The 20420-nt window shown below is 45.2% G+C and overlaps 1 protein-coding gene across 2 annotated transcripts; it reads right to left on the bottom strand.

Moving 5' to 3' along the window:
* Positions 1–1121: 1121 nt before the first annotated feature.
* Positions 1122–19338, bottom strand: LOC116941053 (ceramide synthase 6-like). 2 transcript variants are annotated; one of them, XM_032951646.2, is made up of 11 exons: positions 18719–19338; positions 15942–16047; positions 14946–15076; positions 14254–14311; positions 13967–14017; positions 13676–13768; positions 7845–7973; positions 6573–6679; positions 5928–6084; positions 5404–5427; positions 1122–4100 (listed from the first exon to the last, which is right to left on the bottom strand). In XM_032951646.2, exons 1-11 carry the CDS (start codon positions 18889–18891, stop codon positions 3921–3923), a joined length of 1209 nt encoding a protein of 402 aa, XP_032807537.1. In that variant the 5' UTR covers positions 18892–19338; the 3' UTR covers positions 1122–3920. The 2 variants fall into 2 exon arrangements, with proteins under 2 accessions (XP_032807537.1, XP_032807538.1); XM_032951647.2 differs by lacking the exon at positions 5404–5427 and having other exon boundaries at positions 18719–19336.
* Positions 19339–20420: the final 1082 nt, after the last annotated feature.

The following is a 20420-nucleotide window of genomic DNA, read 5'->3' as shown; positions in this document are numbered from 1 at the left end:
ACAGCACTAAACTTTAACAAAAATGATACAGGTCACGCTATCGTACACGATAAAATCGCCAAATTACTGTACGTAAATAATATATTGTGCTCAACAGCACAGTACATATCTATGAGCGACGCAAAGTGATGATATTACTACAGGGAAGGTGATGGCTGAGGCGCCGGATACGAGAAAGGGCGGATGATGCCGCCAGCTTCGTGTGGGTTGAGGTGACGCAAATCAATTAGTGGATTTAATAAAGTGACGACGGATTTGCGAAACGCCGTTAAAGGGGGGAGACATAAATCGGGTTATTAATATATTTAGCATACTCAGCCGAATCACAATCAAGGGTTTAATGCCTCTTTTGATGGCCGATGATAAAACTGGCTCATACTCTGCAGTAAATTTGGGTTGGTCGAGCAAACGGCAGCAGTTAATGGGATGTTTTTCTTAAGATCTAATACATATAGCACCGAGGTAGTCAGTGGCTCGGGCGGGGGGGGGATACCATGCCAGCGCACTGAGCTGGCACTAATGTGGTCATTGGTTCAAATCTGGGATTCAGCCACCCACGACCACACCAGGTTCTGAAGTATAGTGAATTGATGGGTCTCAGTCTGGTCACCAATGACTTACAAACATGGTTGACATCGTACAAGTTTTTAAAGATAAACATTACTATAGCGGGGTACGCGAGGAGGTGCACCACCACATGTGAATAAGAAACAAATGGATCGATATGAATGGTGTGGGTCATCTTCCGGAGCCTGTTCTCTCGCCATGGGGTGATGTTTACACCACTTTCTGTGAGAGTTCCAAACGGTAAAGGTCTTCGTCTCATACCATGCAACTGGGGAAAGGCCAAAACAAATTCTAGTCCCGACGTTAACGCGACTGCCAAGCGTTATTACATCTTTCTGGATTTAGTGTTCCAATAAAATTCAAATACTACCCACCATGGAGGTCACAGGCCTATCAGGTCTTCCACAGGGACCTGCGAATTTGATCACATTGTACGCATCACTTGTAAACTGCATCGTCTCTGGAGATCGCGGCGATGCCAGTCGCATTCACCTGCGTCTAGGTGTATGCACTCACGCGCGTGCCGATGACAAAAGCGCGGCGAGCAAAACAGCCTGAAACAAAAGTTCTTTAATAATATCAACAACATACACCGATTAAATTGATCCATTTGATTGTGCGCAAAATAAAGCCGAACTTCCTGCTCCAACCGTGTCCCTCGCCACTGGGCGAGATAAGTCTGTCCGCGTCGCACAATCGCTCTTTACAGCCGTACCCTTTTTTATTACAGTAATAACTCGCGACACACTAGAACAGCAATCGTCGCGAGGTACGAACGCTTCCCCCGTGGAATTGCATTATCGTTCTGCAGATGCATCGTAAAGCACAAGGGGGGGGGGGGAGGGGGGCTGGGCAATGGGGTAGACACAAATGGGATGTCGGGTTCCTAGAATGAGCAAATGAGCAAATGATACATGTGCACCATGAAAAGACGCACACCCAACAGAATGGGCTTCTCTTGAGTGGTTTCGCTCTACGTCTCAAACTCTGCGTGCAACAGGCGACGCTAAAGCAGCACGAGGGCAACTGCAGCTGCACAAAACAACGACTTCCATACTCAAGAGGCATTTCGAAAGTGTTTCATCACTCACCTGCCTTCTGTTACCTGTCACCTCGGCGCAGGGATTTAGATGTTAGCAGGTGGACGTGTCGCAATACCCATTGTTACCAACTTCGCGATTGTGGCTAGATTCAGCTGATTTTTTTTTGGTTTCCCTAGCAAGACAATTGTCAAGGCAACGATAGCGACAAAACTGGGGACTTTTTGGAATGAGGATACTAAGCGGGTTTAGCAGTGATTCCAGGTCTGTATTAAAGATCCTGTATCAGTTTACGATGCTTAATACTTGGTAAAGTGTGTTTTTTTGTTTTTGACTTGAGAAATCGATCTCGGGATTTTAGGGGGTTGTTTTGGTGACTTTCCGCTTAATGGAAACACAGGCAACACCATGCCCACACGAAACGTTTGTTATCAATGTTATCACGTTGTGCAGGCTGGGTTCCATCAAATGTTATTCAAATTAAGCATATGTTGTGTAAAACGTTATGCTCCATACACTTATGTTAATACAAACGTATCGTTTTACAGCCAACTTTTTTTCAATACACGACTGTTTTCAACAGCCCAAAGGATGAAAATTCCATCTACCGTACGAGCAAAAAGGTCAACTGCTGTGCATAATAATTGACGGGGGAGAAACATATCCACAGCTGTTTGTGGAATTTTTATTAAAATAGTTTAATCTCGCTCACTCACTTTGAGCGTTGTTCAGCGTTTAGTTGACAGGCCGAGCCTAAAACCGCAGCAATTAAGGCTTTTAAAGCCACTGTAATAAATTCACTGGAAACCAATGCACAGCGCTTGAGCGGCTATGAAATTATGCACCGTTTTTGCGATTTTCGGCGTAATGCCAACATTGTGCAAGTCAAGAAATTACAACCGTGGCAGAAGCCGGATAACCACGGCATGACTGGGCGTTGCTTTGTCGCTAAGCAGAAATTTGCAACGGGTTCTCGAAACTGCTTACGCTATCACACCAGGGGTGCACAACATGCGGTCTCCCCCACGAGGCCAGGGCTTCAATTTCCGACGGAATAGTTTCCGGGTCGCTGGTAGACTTAAGGTGGCACGTGGCTGGTCGCCACATCCCTAGTGAGAGGTATACTTAGATGTGGTGTGCCACGTGTGGATATACTTTTCAGGTTGCCAGCCCAGACCCTGCTAAAATTAAAGCCCTGCGTGCAATACTTTAAGTTGTGCATCCCTGCTTTACATGATGTCCAATGTAACATTTGTAAACGTCAAAGATCAGCAAATACAACTTTGTATCTCTATTTAACTCATGTTACATTCCATTGTATAGCTTATTCACGATTAGATTTGTCATTTTCAGACATCCAGATCTAGAATACAATGCCTTCTCTTAAGTCTTATCAGCAATAAATACTTTTAAAAACATTCTTAACATACTATCTTGCAAGATGGAATGCTTCTCCTTCTGACAAAATATGGCCAGTGTACAGCAAAATACCTCTCTGAAACCCAGTGTGTATAAAGTTTGATTTATTGCTAATAAATAATCACACTATTTATGTTCATTTCGTACACACTACGTAGGTGATTGAATTAGGCATTCATATGTTGACAATTAATTTATGTGTCCGGAATTGATGCCTTAAAAAACAATAGTCAAGGCAAAACCTGCTTGTTTTTACGTTGCATTTTAAAAAAAAATATATATCCATCACATGAATCACACTTCCTGCCACCTTTAAACTCAATATTTCATTGCCCAACTACACACCTGTGATATAGCCACTTCATGCATTTTGCGACGAGCACTCGGATAATTACAAGAGTAAACCAGCTCGGGCGGAATGCATCTACTGCAAAAAAAAACACAAATAACCTACACCTGACGGAAACTCCCACGACATACCACAGCAGTGCTATGCAAGCAACATATGAATAGCCGGCAACAGTAGGGCGAGAAGAGAGAGCAGGGCAAATGCAAATGAGGGAGGGGGGGATGTGGGGGGAAGTCTCAGGCATACACACAAACACTGGTACACTGCTAATTTTTCTTCATTTAAAAATAAACACTGGGCGCCACCTTTAATAAAGCGTGGCACAAAGAGGATAAGGATGAGGAGGGAGGAGGAGGAAGAGGACGTGAACCACTTGCACCGTGGGCCTGAGCAGAGGGCATTGAGAGCAGGACCGAAGAGAGGGGAGGTGGGGGGGGTGCAGGACCGTAATGGAGTGGAGGAGGGACAGCTGGTTTGGTTGTCAGGCGGTTGTGTGGAGCCCCAGTCCGGGACCATGCGAGGCCGCTGCCCGCACCGGCGGCGTCTCAGTGCTCGCAGGCTCGCGCGGTCGCTCCCGCGAGCAGGTGGCCGTTGGTGCCGTTGGCGCTCCCCGCGCCGTTGCCCGCGCCGTTGCCCGTCCCGCGCGCCGTGCCTTTGGCCCGGTCGCCCGTGCGCTCGTCGTCATCCGAGCTGCTCTCGATGTCGCTGCGGTCGTCCTTGGACACCTGCGAGAGCCGCAGTCGACACGACAACGAGGGGGTGTTGGCAATGAGGGCCCCGGTAGTCCCGGCGAATGGTGTGGGGGGGGGGTGGTCAGAGTATAAGGGAGGGGGTAAACGTGTGGAGTGTAAGGGACTACACGTGACGTCTGTGGGTATACCGTACGTGGAATACATAAGGGGGTATATATACACGTGAAAAATGGGTGAACAGTGGGAATGAGAGTCGTGAATAAAAACATTGCGTGCAAAGATTAAATCAGAGGTTTAGTGTCAAAATCAAGTGCCCTGTTTTTTTTGTAAGTGATGTAAGCGTACACCTAGTGAAAGCGTGCTATAGAGCTGGTAACATGCACACAATATAAAAACTTAACCCCAAAAAGTACTGCGTTTTAACAGTGTGAAAGAATTTATAGAATCTCACCACGTCAGCATGTTTTGAGTATTTCAAGAGAGATCTTGCTCTATTTTTGAAATTAGAGTGATACTTTAACTGAGCCAAGTGGCTTCGTAGGACGAGTGAGCGGTTCGTAATCGGAAGGTTGCAGGTTCACGTTCAGGTTGGGGGTTGATTCAGCCCATCAAGCACCGTGTGGACAAAGTAAACAAATGGGAGTTGGCCTATGGATCGAATCTCTGCTCCCATAGGAATGTATAATTTCCACCAACCACTGGCTCCGGGCTGTAAAGGGGAAATGAGCTTGTTTGAGCTGTAAAAAAACTTCTGCCTTTTGACGGTAATACAATATTATTGCTCATTGTGCAAACACACAAATGTCTGTCACGTAAAAAATGATATATTTCACAGGCTTCAACGTTAATTTGCTAACGTTAACAAGCGTGCTGTAAACGCGGAAGTGACGGGTGATGACTGGCAATAAAATAAGGACTTTCAGGGCGAATTACTTCGTAAAAAGCAAAAGTCCCTGGCGGCCTGTACACCTTGTATAAGTATGAAACGTTCGATTTTGACAACAGGGTGTGATGTTAAGGTGTGATTATGATCAGGGGTGATGATGAGGTGCTTTTTAACCCACAATGGTAAATGGGATGAGCAAGGATGAGATACATATTCACATGCAACAATGAGGTAGCTTGCACCAACTGCACTGCAACAAACAACAGCAGCAGAGGGCTCACACAATCGGAATGCTGGAGTTAAAGCCTTTGAGATAAGGGCGAGCTTTTTATGGTAATGGCTCTGTAAGGAATGCAGTCACAAATACATGCACAGAGGTGAGAGAATGCCACAATAAGAGCGACCTGGCCCACTGCCCTCTGAGCACAGTTGGCACCTGGCATAACTTACATGCAGCGAGTCCCATCTCCCAGACTTCCAGAAGAGAGGAGGGGTAAGAGGAGGAGGAGGAGGGGCAGCACAGGTATTAAACAGGTCCGAGGTAAGCCGTAGCGAAAAAAAAGATAGAGAAACAAGAGCTCTGAAACACCGCGTCAGCAGGCAGAAAAAAACCCACAAGATGAACATGAACGTAGACTGAGGTTTTGACACAACGTGAAAGACACAAGCGGCAGTGTAGAGAAAAGGATTTAACGCTCGCGACAGCAACAAAATACTGATTTGTGTACATGGGGCTCTGCCCGAGCAAGTTTCAAATGTAAAGATGTTTTGAGGCCAAACGCACAACTCGTTTGTACTCCCATTGCCACTGGGTAATGTTGCGCATGATGATATCCGTCTTACTTGACCAGACAGCCAAGTAAAGGAGTCTGGTCAGTACTTGTGTGTAAAAGGGCTCACGTACGAAATGTGTAATAGTATGCGTGTGCGCGTGCAGACACTAAATGGACGCGTGCCCTTGCACAAGTACGTACCTTGCCCTTACGCAGGAGCTTGCAGGCGATGCGAAGTATGAGGTACGACCAGATTACGTGTAAACACTGCAGTAAAACCAATAGCCCCACAAACACCCACCAGGATGGATACGGCCCCACAATTTCCCAGCTTTCAAACATCGTGCTCCGCACAGGCCTGGACACAGCAAGAAAAGAAAACAAGAATAATTTGAATTAGCGGGTAGAAACAAAGACACAAACGAAACTTGCATCATTCCAAGCATTCACTCTTGCCAAACCCCACACCTGTTTAAATGTTATTCAATGCATTCGTCCTTTTTAGAGTTGGGTCACGAAATTGCTCTGACCCTTCTACCAAACTCTTCCCACCCACACAGCAAATATTCATGGAAAGAAACCTCTGGATGTCGAAACGATGTGGGCGGCAGCTGTGGCAAGACGATAATTCACCCGTCTCAATCAGTAACATAACAACCCGCGCAGCAAGAAGCGCTCTATTGTGCACTTGTTGCGTTGAAGACGAATACATGATGTAAACTGCATTTTTTTTTAAGTAGCAAAAAAATACTAGGGCCAGCAAAGACACAAAAACACATACAAGTAAAACAAAGACCGTGGCTGTCACTTGTGTTGAGGGAATAAGATGGTGCTTGGTGCACTCACCAAAATGGGAACAAGCCCAGCCTTGTCACAAAGAAGACCAGGGCAAATAAAATGAAAAGAAGGTCGCAGAGCTTTTGGTATCGTGCGTAGTTTGCCATCTTGGCTGCCTGCAATTCATAAAAGAGGAAAAGCATTGAAGTTACACAGTGTCAAATAATACTAAACGTGGGTTAAAATTCTTCACACACTTACGGTCAAAGGTTATTGCACAAAAGTCAGCTGGTACACGGTGAAAAGACTACGTTGGCTCTGCCTACGAGAATGCCGTAGGACAGGGGGGGGGGGGGTCGGGAACCTACGGCACCACAAATTCATATTGTACACCCTGCGATCACACAAGATGTGCCACTACGAAACGGCCACCAAAAAAACATTAATCCCTCACTGAGAGTACCTTTGCTGCGCTGACCGGGTACTAGAGGAGACTGTTATCGACCTCGCAACAAAACACCGTTTCAAATTGTTGCACGCTGAGTAACTTGTGCGAGTGCAAAGGCACCATTGCATTCGGTTGGCGTTTTATGTTTTGCCTCAATACTGGATAACGGATGCCACTGTGGTGTGACGGTTAGTGCACTGCACTTGCAATCAAGAGGTTGCTCTCCCTAATCCTCCATTAACGCAACTGAGGTGCTTGCGCCCGGGGGGGTGGAATTCCTTTCCAGCTCAGACCCCGCTTGCTTGTCCATCGCCACGTATATAACCTGCTTGTTGTAGCTGCACTCTCACCAGTTTAACAGTTCCACTGCTGGATTATAATTTTTCCGCCTGAAGACGACCGCTTGTGTTGCGATCGAAACGTCGCAATTTATTTTATTTTATACCTACTACGTGACTTTACCGCAAGAAGCAAAGAGTAAAGAGGTTGCCGGTTCAATGCGATCTTCCTGCGCCGTATTTGAAACGATGGCCAAGTTTCTTAAATCCACCCGGCAGTATAAATGGGTACACAGGTAAATGAGTACACAGGTATCCATACTGCTGGCAGTCAATCGGCAGTTTGCGGTTGGTGGGTTAAAGTGTGGGTATTGCCACCTCTTCCAAGACATCTGGTCGATGTGAGGCTACGTCAAAATATCCTCTAAAGGGGCTCCGTAGAGTTACCTCTCGATAAGGGCCTTTTGCCAGCAGTGGCAAGCAATTGCAGGGCTGCACCTTTGCCATTTTTTGTGTCAATGTGTGGCCACCTGCTAAAGTCCCATTCGGCCCTCCGAAAGGAAAAGGCTAGGGCCGCCGTTGTCGAAGGACGACCGGCCTGAGAGAACAACTCACCTCGAGGAGGAAGTCGGCAGCGTCGTGCATGCACAGGATCACCGAGCCCATGCGCACCATGTTGACAATGTACGAGAAGGAGATGAGACTCACGGTGATGAGGTGATGCATGAACATCATGAAGAAGTCCTTGACAAAAACACAAAAGACATACCCACCCGACTGTCCTTCACGATGCTCGCCAATCGCGGGGACGAAGAGCAGGGGTCAGGATAGAACAAAAATATCCTCAACTAAAAGATCCTAGACTACGATCAACTGTAATGCAATGGAATGCAAATCGTGAAAATGTAGTTTTAATATTTTCCTTGCATTTAAAAACAACAAATAAATTAATGAGCCAAGTTGCTTGACATCGTAAAAAGGCAGCGCAAATACAATTGCAAGTTACAGCAGAAACTTAGCAAAGCATTTATCTAATACAGGAACATGGTTAACCACTCGACTTTGAGTAAAAAAAGAAATAGGGTGATGTCCTTCACTTAAACAACCTTGGCCCAGACACCTCCTGGCATCTCTGTTGAAATGTTATGTGTGATTTCATTCACACCCGAATGTCACATATCCACATTACTCAACGCCAGTTAGTAAAGCCTTCAAGGGCTTATCGCGGTGAATGGGTAAAAGTTTAACGAAATTTAGCAACATTACAGCAAATCACTTAATACGGAGGCAAAAATTTGAATGTGAAAATTTAATAGCATCCATTACATTCAAATTATATCGCTGTAACTGGAATAGTTTGCAATGCCGCATATACAGTTGACGCTCATTTATAAGTAGCCAATAGTTCACCGATTAAGACAACTATTTTTACAAAGTGAAAAAATACAAACTTTGCTGATTAAAAATGCATACACATTTTATATGTATGTTGAACTTCTTTCGCACCGTACATAGCCAACCGTGGGCGTTTTTTTTTAAAGTGAGCATTACGTCAATCCTGGCCGTGTCACACATATACCAGCGGGCAATGCCAAGAAGGAAATGTTGTCAGCGGAGCAAGGAGTGTGGGACGCATGGGCAAGATTAAGTGCTTGCTTGGGACAGGATGGCAACCGGCCCAATACAAAAGCCACGTGGTTAACCATCTCAGGGTAACACATCTAAAACTACAGTGCACAAAGTTTGAAGTCCGCTAGTGGCTGAAAAGGGTTGAACACACCACACAACACTGAATCGCGTGTACCTTTCAGCTCACGCGACCTCCGACGCGGTGAAATTAAAAACGTTGGCAAAAACAGATATAAGATCTGTGATAAGAAATAAAAATAACAGATGAACACAGAAAGTACAGTACAGTGCGAGAGTGAAGGATGTGAATGACAACAGCTTAAAGTCCCGGCTAAAACGCACGGAAGTTTTTTTTTTTTTCCACGCGAACAAACATGGATTCATTAAATCCCTCTGGAAATTCGAAACCCAAAATATTGCACAGCACCCTTTTTGCGAAAACTCCGTGCACTTACTGAAGAAGGATAAGCTACACACGTACCTCACATTATGCATAAATGTAAATTTCAAACGGAGGGGCTAGATAAGTACTGTGGAATTAATTGTTCGATACAGGTTACACACTTGAAACGTTCAAACTATATACATGTAGGTCATGCCACGATAATTTAAAAACAAGACGACATGGAATGGAATCAAAGAAAGCATGTATGTAGAACTTATTTTGGACCGTACGTTTCCGACCACGCTAATCGAATTTAGTTTTCAATCTAGATTGAAAAGTGCATGGCTCCAAGTGGCTTCCTAATATTGGAAGGAAGAGCATTGCAGACGGTCGGATAGGCGAATATGAAAGCGCGCGATGCAGTCACCGATGCAGTGACTGAATGTTCTGACATAGGCTTCTCATCTTACACACCATTATTTATCAATTGCAATATGCATGCGGTAAGAATATATAAAATGCTCCTTCTACATCACTGAATGGCTGAAGGCTTCTCTGAGTCATGCCAGCCATGGTTTTTTTTTTACTACACAGAAGGGAAGTGGTGGGAATTGAAGGACCAGTTCTGATATCACTTGTCACTGATGTTAGCCATGGTCAGGAATCGAACTCGGATCACTGGGTTCATCGTGCAGTGTGCTGACCAGTATACCCCTGCTCCACCCTACTATTTTTATTGACACAGAAAAGTTACGTGCTTACATTTGGCCCTAAGATGTTGTTGTCTCGTCTGAACCAGTGAACAAACATACAAATATTATTTATGAGTGTTTAAAGTAAGTCTATGCTATATGGCCAGTTTTTGAACACAGGTTGATGTATAGCTTACAAAAATGTTCCAATGCCTACTATAATATAACTGTCCCCAAATAAAAAGCTACACAAACAGAGTGCGAGCTACACTCAACCCCTGTTATCTTACCCGAGTTAAGTTTTACCCGAGTGACGAATATTGACTTAAGAGCAGACAGATTGATCCATTTAATCTATTGTCAAGCAAGCAGTGCTCAGTACCAACAAAACGATGCGTTTATTCAGAAAGATCACATCGTAAACACTTCCTGACAATGAAATAAAATAGCACTCAAACACTATCAAGTTCATATTTACGTAACCATGTAAAATAATATGATATTATGTAAACACACCCGATCCACTTAATGAAATGAATGGTGAATGTGTCGAGTTTTGTGTTCATTGTGCTTGTGCACCACTGCAACGCAGCAGCATCACAAAATTATTTGCTTAATAATGAAACGCTGTCCAATATTAGATGGCAACTGTAGATAATAGGGCGCCAGTGGCGAGATGTTAACTTCCTCGCCTGGTATACAGGAAGGTTGCGAGTTCGATCCTGACCCTGACGCCTGTATATTGGAGTTTGCAAGTTTTCCCCACGGTCGTGTGGATTTTTCTCCGGGTCCTCCGGTTTTTTCCTCCACATTTAGAATTATGCGTTTAGAATATTTGCCTGCTATAAATTTCCACATAAGCCACTTTGTTAAGCTATCATTTGTAGCCAGGTCTCTTCTGGAAAAATAGCGATATAGCTCGGTGTGCTTTACCTGGTAAAATAAAATAAAAAGTTTAGTTTATATTTAATATTAATTTGAAGCTTTCGTGACTGCAGGAATTCATACTCTTTGGTTCTTTCGGTAAAGTCACGTAGATAGAAAAATAACTAATAGATCACGACGTTCCGATAGCAACAAAAGCCATCGTCTTCAGGTGAAACAATACAGCAGGCGGACTGCTGAGGCAGGAGGAAATGTAGCGGTGGGTACAACCCAAGGGTAAGTAGGCGGGGCTAAGGGATGGAATTTGCAAGGAAATGTAGGATCGCAGAGCTGGCATACCTCGGCTAATCCAAGGTGGAAAGGGAGGGGAGGGGCTGCCGTAACGGGCAAGAGGGTGGGGGTAAAATTTACAGAGGGATCAAGGTGATAGACAGAAAAAAAATAAAAGATATCAACCGACCCTCCGTGTTGCATTGCATTACACTTCCTAATTTTACTAAATTTGCTTTCTCAAACTTTCGATTTTCTTGCTGTAAACCATTCTCTCCTCCGGCCACTGTGGTCTGGAATTCCACACTGCTCCCTCCTTGTCCCCTCGTTTGTCAGCTTGTCCTGCCTCCCCGTCCTCTCTCTGCCCCGGCCCCTCCCCCCTCTCTATATTTAAGGCCTCGGCACAGATTCGTTGTTCTTCTTCTGTTTGTCTTGGTGTGTGTCTCGCTCGGTGTGTCTTTGTGTGTGTCTCTGTATGTGTGTCTGCCGATGCTGTTCCCGTGTCTGTGTTTCATCATTCATTTTTACCTGATGATGGTTGCTTGTGTTGCAACCGAAACGTCATATTCTATTATTATTTGATTTCAATTTCTACGTGACTTTACCGAAATAACCAACGAGTAAGATATCAAACTTAGCAAACTTAGGAATGTAATGCAACTCGGAGAGTTGCACTATACCTAGTTGATCAATGTCCTTCCAAAGATTGTTTCACCTGAAGACGATGGCTTGTGTTGCTATCAAGACGTCATGATGTATTAGTTATTTTTCTAACTACGTGACTTTACCAAAAGAACCAAAGAGTACAGTTTAAATTTATTTTCAAACAAGACTATTCTGAAGTACATTCACCCTATAATTGTGGCAACTCTACATTTTTTTACGGTAAGTTAAAATAATTAATAAAAGTGTGGCAAATACAAGGATTGACAAGCTGCAAGAAAGGCTTGTTTAAAAAAAACACCACGATTTAATTACATTCACATGCCACCTTTTCTGCCAACTACACTAAGTATCTTATTGCTCAACTGGCAAGGCTTGCAACACTCACATGACAGACTTTTCATTTTGTTGTATGGGTGAAAATCCAACAGTGGGTTTATGAGCGAGCATTGGTGGGTGAGGTTAACATGCGGGCAGATATTCTCAAGCAATGAAGTATTTTACATGCTTGCACTTTGCACTGAGTACTGTTCTTGCAACAAGCTGTGTAAACACAGTGTGATTACCAAGTCTGTGAAACCTTCACCGGTTTAAAACTCTAACACAGTATATGGGTTCCCATCAAATGAAATAAGCAAGCTGCTCAGTTTACAGCTACTTGTGATGCAATCCCTTAAAATAAAAAAAAACTGCTGCCTTGGCACCTTTGCTAAATTCCTTTTGCATTTGCGAATGGCAAGCACGGACTTTGACATTTGTTGGATTCCATTAATTATGTTATACAATGCCTTGTTAAAGTTGTATTGCCTCTCTTTTTTTTACTGGAAAACAAATTCCACGAAAGAAACAGCTAATTGTTTCCCACAAAGCGTATTTATTTTCCCGTGTACTGCGCAGAACACTACAGGGCAGGACTTGCCACAAACATTAAAGCTGCAGGGTATCAATCTTGATTTGAAGCTTTCGTGGACTGCAGGAATCCATACTCTTTGGTTCTTTCGGTAAAGTCACGTAGGTGGAAATAAAATAAAACAAAACAAATCACGACGTTTCGATCGCAACACAAGCGATCTTCATCAGGTGGGACAACCACAGCAAGAAAACGCTGAAGTCGGCCGGAGAGCTGCCGTGGCAAGAGGTTATATAGGTAAGAGAGGGGGGAGGAGGCAAGGGGGGATAGAGAAAGAGGGTATTACCAATGTATCACAGCAGACTACGAGCTGATGCTGAACGCTTGCATATGCTGCCCTATTTGGCATTTCTGGATTGTGTGTGGAGTCCGGTCACAGTGTGCAACAAGCAAATCAGAGATGAAAACCTGGCTACCCAGGGCCTTTCAAATTTCACTCAGCGTTACTCTCAAGAGCTAGATAAACAAAAACAATTCTAAGAAACCATCGTCCATATGTACCCGCTCGCAATTCTGTAATAAATATATTGCGACACCGAGATAGTGGCAGTCGTGGAACAACACAAATAAAATAAATCAACATGTTCCTCAATAACAGTGCTTAAAATATATATAATAGGTAGTATGTACTAAGAGGGGCCCATTTCCCAAAACGTTGTCTCTTATATAATTGACCTTTTAAGGCAGTGTTAATAATGAATGTGTTGAGTTTGTTTCCATTAAATGTGATATATTTCACCTGGTTTTACTGTACATCTGGGAAAGCTTACACAAAGATGAGATTTATTTGGACAAAAATATCTTCAAAAGACCTCATTGCATCCAGGTGTTAACAATGACTAGAAAGCAATCCAGTATGTGCAGTTTTTGTTTGGAGTTGGGCCCTTCCACATAGAAATATGTCTGTAGTCAAAGCCTTAAAGAGATTAGGGTTGTATTTGGCATGCAGACGGAAAGCTCCGTATGTAGAAGTGGAATCAACCAAGGATGTGGAAAATCAAAGTCTCCTTACCTTCCTCTTGATGTCTGTAAACTGCGAGAACATGAGCGACCAGTAGAAAGCCAACTCCACAATGTAGTAGTACTGTATATCTGAAGGTAGTGGCTGCCAAAAAACACATTTTACCATGTTTATTTCACCAAATAAACCCAGAACAAAAATATTTTAATGCTCCCCTTCAACAACAAAAAAACTCATCAAAAGTAGAAACATTTTCAGTCATTCATAACATTGCACAATGGGTATCTTACACGTTTGAGATCAATTACTCCGAGTGGAAAGGTGACACGAAGCAGTGTTTACCTGATAGGGGTGGTTGTACCAACACTGTCGACTGTCCCACACCCAATTGCTCTGCAACAGGCATCACACGTACACAAGATCACATACGGTTGTACAAGCACTCCACACCTTCCTCCACACAACTTTTGTAGAGAAGGCTATACGTGAATATAATTTAGTTACAATTAATTATATTTACCAAGAATAAAATGTACTTTGCACCGGTAAATTGGGTGCACAAACAGAATTATAATGTACTTCAACACATCGTGAGGGTTACTGACAAAATACATCAAAGCTATGCTCACCTGTGATAATAACCTCAGTCCGTACACAAATACGTAGAGGTAGAACATGAAACGCCACCTAAATAACAAAAACATGAATAAATCCAACGTGCATAACATATTCACTTTTCATTGCAGATAAAAACGTCCGAGTGCGCGGCACGGCTGAAATGATGATGATGAATGCTCGCCGCATTCCAGCATGTTACTAGATATTTTTTAATACATAAATTGGCATAAGGAATAGCGACGGGCATGTCTCGTGCATTTAAACAAGGCATGTTAAATAGTGGATTCTATGAATGTGCCCTTTAGCCACGGCGGGCCCGACTAATCAGGATGCGTGATTAAAAACTAGAGCTGGCAGGCGGGTATGACTTTGGCACTTCATTAAAGCTCAAATTAGGACTAGTTTAAAGTTAAATTGCGTAGCAGGGGTAAGAGATTCAAATAAAGATTAATTTGGGCATTCATCAAACCTGACTGCTTTACTATTAATATGGCTAATACCTAAACAGTTTTGCCTATACACCACACACAAAGCAGAAATTATAACCTACGTGTATCTTACCCCACAGTAAGCCAGCCTCATACAGAAAACTATCCTGCGAGATGTTGGCAGATGAATGCGGTCACAAAGTTTAGCGAGTGGCACTTCTGGTTGTGCCGAGGTTTGCTCGGCGATGTTATTGCCGCACGTGCATTAACCGTACATGCTCTCACAGAACTTGGCGAGAGGACTAGGCTTCTCCTGGTTGCGCCGACGGCGGAACCAGCGCTGGATGGTCCGCACGTCCCAGTCCAACTGTTTGGCCAGGCCGTCCAAGTGCTTGTCCCCTGGGTTCTGTTGATGAGCAAGCAAAAGCATGCATGAAATAAATGACGCAGTCAGAGAATAAGTATGTGGACAACAACCGAGGGCAGAGGAGCGACGCTCACAACAACAAGCGGAGCGCCGGGCAGCTGAAATGCAGAAAAAGTTGGATACAGGAGGGGGCACAGCTGGTGCATCTGCCAGACACCTCATTCAGTCAATTCATGGCACCTGAGTCTGTTCCATGGCCTCCTGTCAGCGAGCCTTCGACACGTCACGTGGCCTCAAAGTGTACCTGGCCTGGCACAAGCGCCATCGTGACATCACTGCCATTTAGTGGCGAATGTCGGCCGTTGTTGTTGGTGGAATAGAAGTGCAAATAAAAAAAAACTTCATACCACCCACACTATTAACACGGCCTTTCATCAGCCAAATACGTCGAGAGAAAGTGGAACAATGCAGGCATTACAGTACATATGCGAGTTAAAGACATCATATTGACTGCTGGGTAAGGTGAGTGGGCTTGGCCAGCACACGTGGCAAAAGAGATGATGGCTGGTGATCGTGCCTAATAATGCAGTGGCAGCCCAAGGAAGGAAACGTGCCTGACAGTAAGTTCGCAATGGTGTGACTAAATCACCGCGTGTGCAGGTGCTTAATGAACTGCTGCATTTGTAAGGCCCACGACACATGGTCACAGCTTGGGGAGGTATGCATGCAGCATTGGAGATATCAATGTAAGGGCAGTGTTAATGCCGAAGACAGTGCAGACGTTTTTGCATTCGCATGTAAGCATTTTTTTTACCTTATGGCTACCGTTGCTATTTGTGCGGTTAATTAAAATGCGTAAAGAAAATTATCCAAATGAAACGAACTCTTGGGATGCACAATTCACCTTCGTAATGGACGTGAAGACTTTCTCCAGAATTGCATTGCTCTGAGCCTTCCGGGGCCCAGCCGCCTGGATCTTTAGAGCGTTCGCACAGGGCCTTGCAATGCACCTACAGTGAAAAAAAAACAATTTCAACATTTTCAACAACACAACTCGAATAAAACATTCATATCGTTGAAAGGTCACACACTGCTCAACCATTAGGGCGTTACTACAATCCCAAAATAAATTAGGCGTCCTAAAGTACTACAATAACTGCTGCAATTATTATTTATAATTTATTCCACTGTACGGTTTGTTCTGGCTGTGCCAGTGGTACTTATGATGTGAACATCATAAAAAATATATAACTCAATTGTGGTTCACTATTACTTTATATCCTTAAGCCCTTTGCTAAAATAACACGTTCTTGCTTGCAGTAAAAAGACATCCCAGTGGCAGAAAATGTCACCAAAAACGTAAAAAAAGCTGTCAACGGTTGTCTGCGATATTAATTTGGCACGGCTCGGCACAGGAAGGTGGACTGGGACAAAAGCCTGGGCTTTCAAAGGCTTCCTCATGGCCCCAGCGTTGCATCAGCAAGGGCTCAATTAGATGTAACCAAGTGAACAGCAAGTGCAGCTGCACCAATTACGCCACCACTTGACAGAAACAAGAGAGTAAGGCTGTGCCGAGCCACAACTCCCATATGACGCATAAACAAACCCCCGTGGGCCTACAACAAACATCCCCCTAGTGCTAACACCAGGGCTCTACACACGTGAGGATTAACATCCTGAAAAATAAAATGGGCAAGCTCTCTCCGTCGGAACCACATGGGCAAGGATTGGTCGGAGTGAGTCACCGTGGATCACACATGGACAGCACGTGTCTGAATTCCGAATGTGAAATATCTATATGGGAATTTTAAAAAACATCCAGCAAAACATGGCATTAACTTGAATGCATTTACAATGTGTACTCAGTATGGGGCAATTGAAACGCTTTAACACAAATGATGGAATTACACCCCACACACGTACAAAAAAATATATCTTGTCACCAATTATTTCACGACGAAACTCCCAAGATTATAAAAAAACAAATGCTTTACATTGTCAAATGTCGTGCATTGCTGATATAAAGAAAACAACTACATATTACAAGAGCATAATAAAATTGACCTCAGCAGATTCCCTTTAAAATCCCCACCGCCCCCCTAAAGAAATCCCTGGTGTAAATATCAAGACTTCCACTTCAATCAACTATGCTTGGCTGTCATAACGGCTGAAGAACGATATTGATAATAGTAATTTCAAACTGGCCCGTGACATACTGTATCTGGCACAACTTGCTATGAATAGCCCTTGATTGTATTTTATTGGCAGAAGGGATCAAGCCACCATTCAATTAAAGGCAATAATAATCTTGCATTCCAAAATAGACAATCTAAATTCTTTAAATGCGGAGGTCGTGTTTTTTTCAGTATAACAACAATGGAGGGCTGTATTCTTTTTTTTCCAAGTGCTATTTTCAGTTACCTATTTAGTATTCTGGGAATAGCTGCTTATTGGTGGTGTTACCTGAAATGTCATCGAGTGTTTTGGACAAACAACACGGCAGCGCACAGTGGTGGGTCTCACTGTGAAATGTTAACACGCTCGTCTTTATATATATTTTTGACATTTTGCCAAGACCATCTTCGGCATAAATACAAGTAAAGCTGCAATCATCTTGTAATAATACTGCAGAGGATACACCCGTAGCATGTACTGTATATGACAGCGTATCCTTACATATCGCCGTGTGATTTGCTGCATACATGTGCAGGCTTATTCAAAGATGTGCATCCGATGCAAATTTAAAGCACCCCGAACACAGGAGTACATTACACGTGCAGGTTTTGCTTGGCGTAAATACGTTGTTGTCGAATGTATAATAAACACAGGCCGCGTTTTTTATTTGACGACTGTTGGTCTATGTCAGCTTTTCCATCGCTGGTCTTGTACATCATCATCCTTTCGCAGTCCGCAACCCCGAGAGGGTGGCTTGGTCTGGCGCGTGATGATGGCAGCCCAGTTGGGTTAGTGGGTTGTTGATGTTGGTGGGGGGGGTTTGATGGTGGGTGTTGTTTTTTGTAGTGTGGCAGTGGTTGGTGGTGAACGTTGCTGGATTGTCGTGGTTGATGGGGGCGCCGACTGACGGGTCACTGACGGTTGATGCCGATGATGGCTGGTAAGCCCTGGGTGGTAGTGATACGAGTTGAGTTGACGATGTTGTGATGGTGTTTGGTTTGGTAAATGACGATGGCGGTTGATGGGTGGTGGGTGACGTTGGCTGGTGATGATTAAATCCGTCGACTCTGGGTAGGTAATGCGGGCGAAGTTGTGCAAGTGAGGGATGTTTCTGCCGGTGCGATGTGATGCCGAGTCGCTGTTGGAAAATTGTTGCTGGAGTGGTGATGGTCGATCGTGAATGTCGGTGGTGATCCTGGGTAGGTGACAGTGGGCCGTGGACCAGTCGGTGATAATGGTTGGAAGTAGGTGCTGGTACGCGATAAGTGATGATTCTGCTTTGGTAGGTCACGATTGTTAAGCGATAATGATGATGATGATGGCCGAGTGGGTGATGATCTGTAGGTGGTGGCTTTCGCTAGCGGATGTGGCGGTGAACTGCGCCGGTCAGTCATGTGCTGCTGGCAAAGGTATCGTAACTGAACGACGACTACGATGATGATGGTGTTAGTGGTGATGACGGTGAGTGATGCTGATAGGCAGGGTGTGCTCGACCCTCTCTTTCACCTCTCAAAGATGATGCGCACCACGAAGATGCCCAGCGCTAGCGGGAAGGCCATGTAGAGGTCCTCGGCTTGAGGGAAAGTCACACCGTCGGGATTCCTCATGTCGGCCCATGTCACATTGTGAGGCAGCCAGAAGCGCTCGTTCCAGAACCACGCCAGGGCGCTCGCCATCATCACCTCCGCCCGTGACTCCTCGTCTAAAGCACCACCACCCAAACTGGACCTAAATGTCCTGCCTACCCCCCCTTTCCCCCCTCTCTCTCCTTTCAAACGCCACTAATCTTGTCGGGCAGAGAGGCCGACCCAAGCACAAGCAGCCGCCGGCCACCACGAAAGACAAAAGGCGTACGCTCAAGAAGAAGAGCAGCAGCAGCAAAGCAGCAGAGGCAAAACAAGCAGCAGCAGCAGCCCTAAAGGCTGCTCCACCCCACCAGCGCGGTGTGTGGGTGGCGGGGGTTAAGAGTAGAGGTGGGAGGAGGGGTGAGTGAGGAGGAGGAGGAGGTGGGACAGCTGGGCAAGCCGCCCGCTATGTTGCTGCTATGCTGTGTACACTGTGCGCGTGTCTCCAGCTCCGAGGCGGCTCCACTATTGTCTGCGGCTCCAGCTGAACGACGCGGATTCCAATCAAACGGAGCCCCGCCCACTCTACCAACAGCCACACCCACTCCATCAATAGCCCCGCCCATTCGCCAATAGCCCCGCCCTCTTTCCCCTATAGCCCCGCCCTCATTCCGAATAACCCCGCCCCCCTTCGCGAGGCGCGCGCCCTTATCCTTAACCCCCTAAAACCCCTCTCATTGCAATGGCCCCGCCCCGCAAATTATGCAGATTGCATTTGGTAGCCCGAATGCGCGCGCGATAAAAAAAAACGCGAGTTTCCCCCCCCACCACCCACACCCCCTCCCCAATCGGTTTGCTATCGGTCAATGGGCTCGCGAGGGACGGCAGCAGGGAGCGAGGGGGGGGGTGGTTTGCCATGCTTATCCGGCGTGCGAAAAACAATGTAGGCTGGGTGACGTAACCGCGCTTCTCACGAGCACGTGGCTGGCACCCACGCCCTGACCGACGCCGTTGTTGACTGACCGAGGAACCTCGCTCACTCTGAGACGCCTTACGAGAAACAACGACCACCGCCGCTAATAATCGACGAAAGCGATATCAAGAGTCGAATGGTCTTTTTGTTATAGATACTGACATTCGTAGGCCGAATTCCTCTCGAGAGGGGCTCTTTGAAGCACCCTCCAGTGGAGGGAGCGTGGTATTGATCAAGCAATTTCAGGGCCGCGCCTTTAACTTTCACCGCAATCTATTAAACATGCCACAAGAGTGCCACAACAGTGTCAGTAATTCTGTACGTGACTCGTGGTTTTGCATTTCCACTCAACTTTTAATACAGTGCGCACCTAATTTTTTTTAATTTAACAGTGCAGTACTTTGTATGTCATTGTATTTCACAGCCCCTCCATTCTGTCACGCCTTTTGCCAGCTCGATGAAAACCTCTCCCCACGCCGTATCGGCGGCGCATGGGGCGGGTTGTTTATTCATCACCACGCTCGTCGTTGCGGGCTGGTAGGTTGGGCAATACCTGTTCGGGTATCACGTGCCACTGCTGTTAGCCGCGCCCAGGATTCCTGCCGAGGAATCCGGGTTTATCCTACAATGCGTGAACCATGGTGTCACTCTTCGTGTGTACAGTAGCTTC

This window comes from Petromyzon marinus, chromosome 10, assembly GCF_048934315.1.
Source record: "Petromyzon marinus isolate PM22_M1 ecotype Great Lakes invasive population chromosome 10, UKy_Petmar_22M1.pri1.0, whole genome shotgun sequence".
Lineage (NCBI taxonomy): Eukaryota > Metazoa > Chordata > Hyperoartia > Petromyzontiformes > Petromyzontidae > Petromyzon > Petromyzon marinus.
Note: the sequence above shows the minus strand (reverse complement) of the source record. Positions and strands in the feature narration are given on the sequence as shown.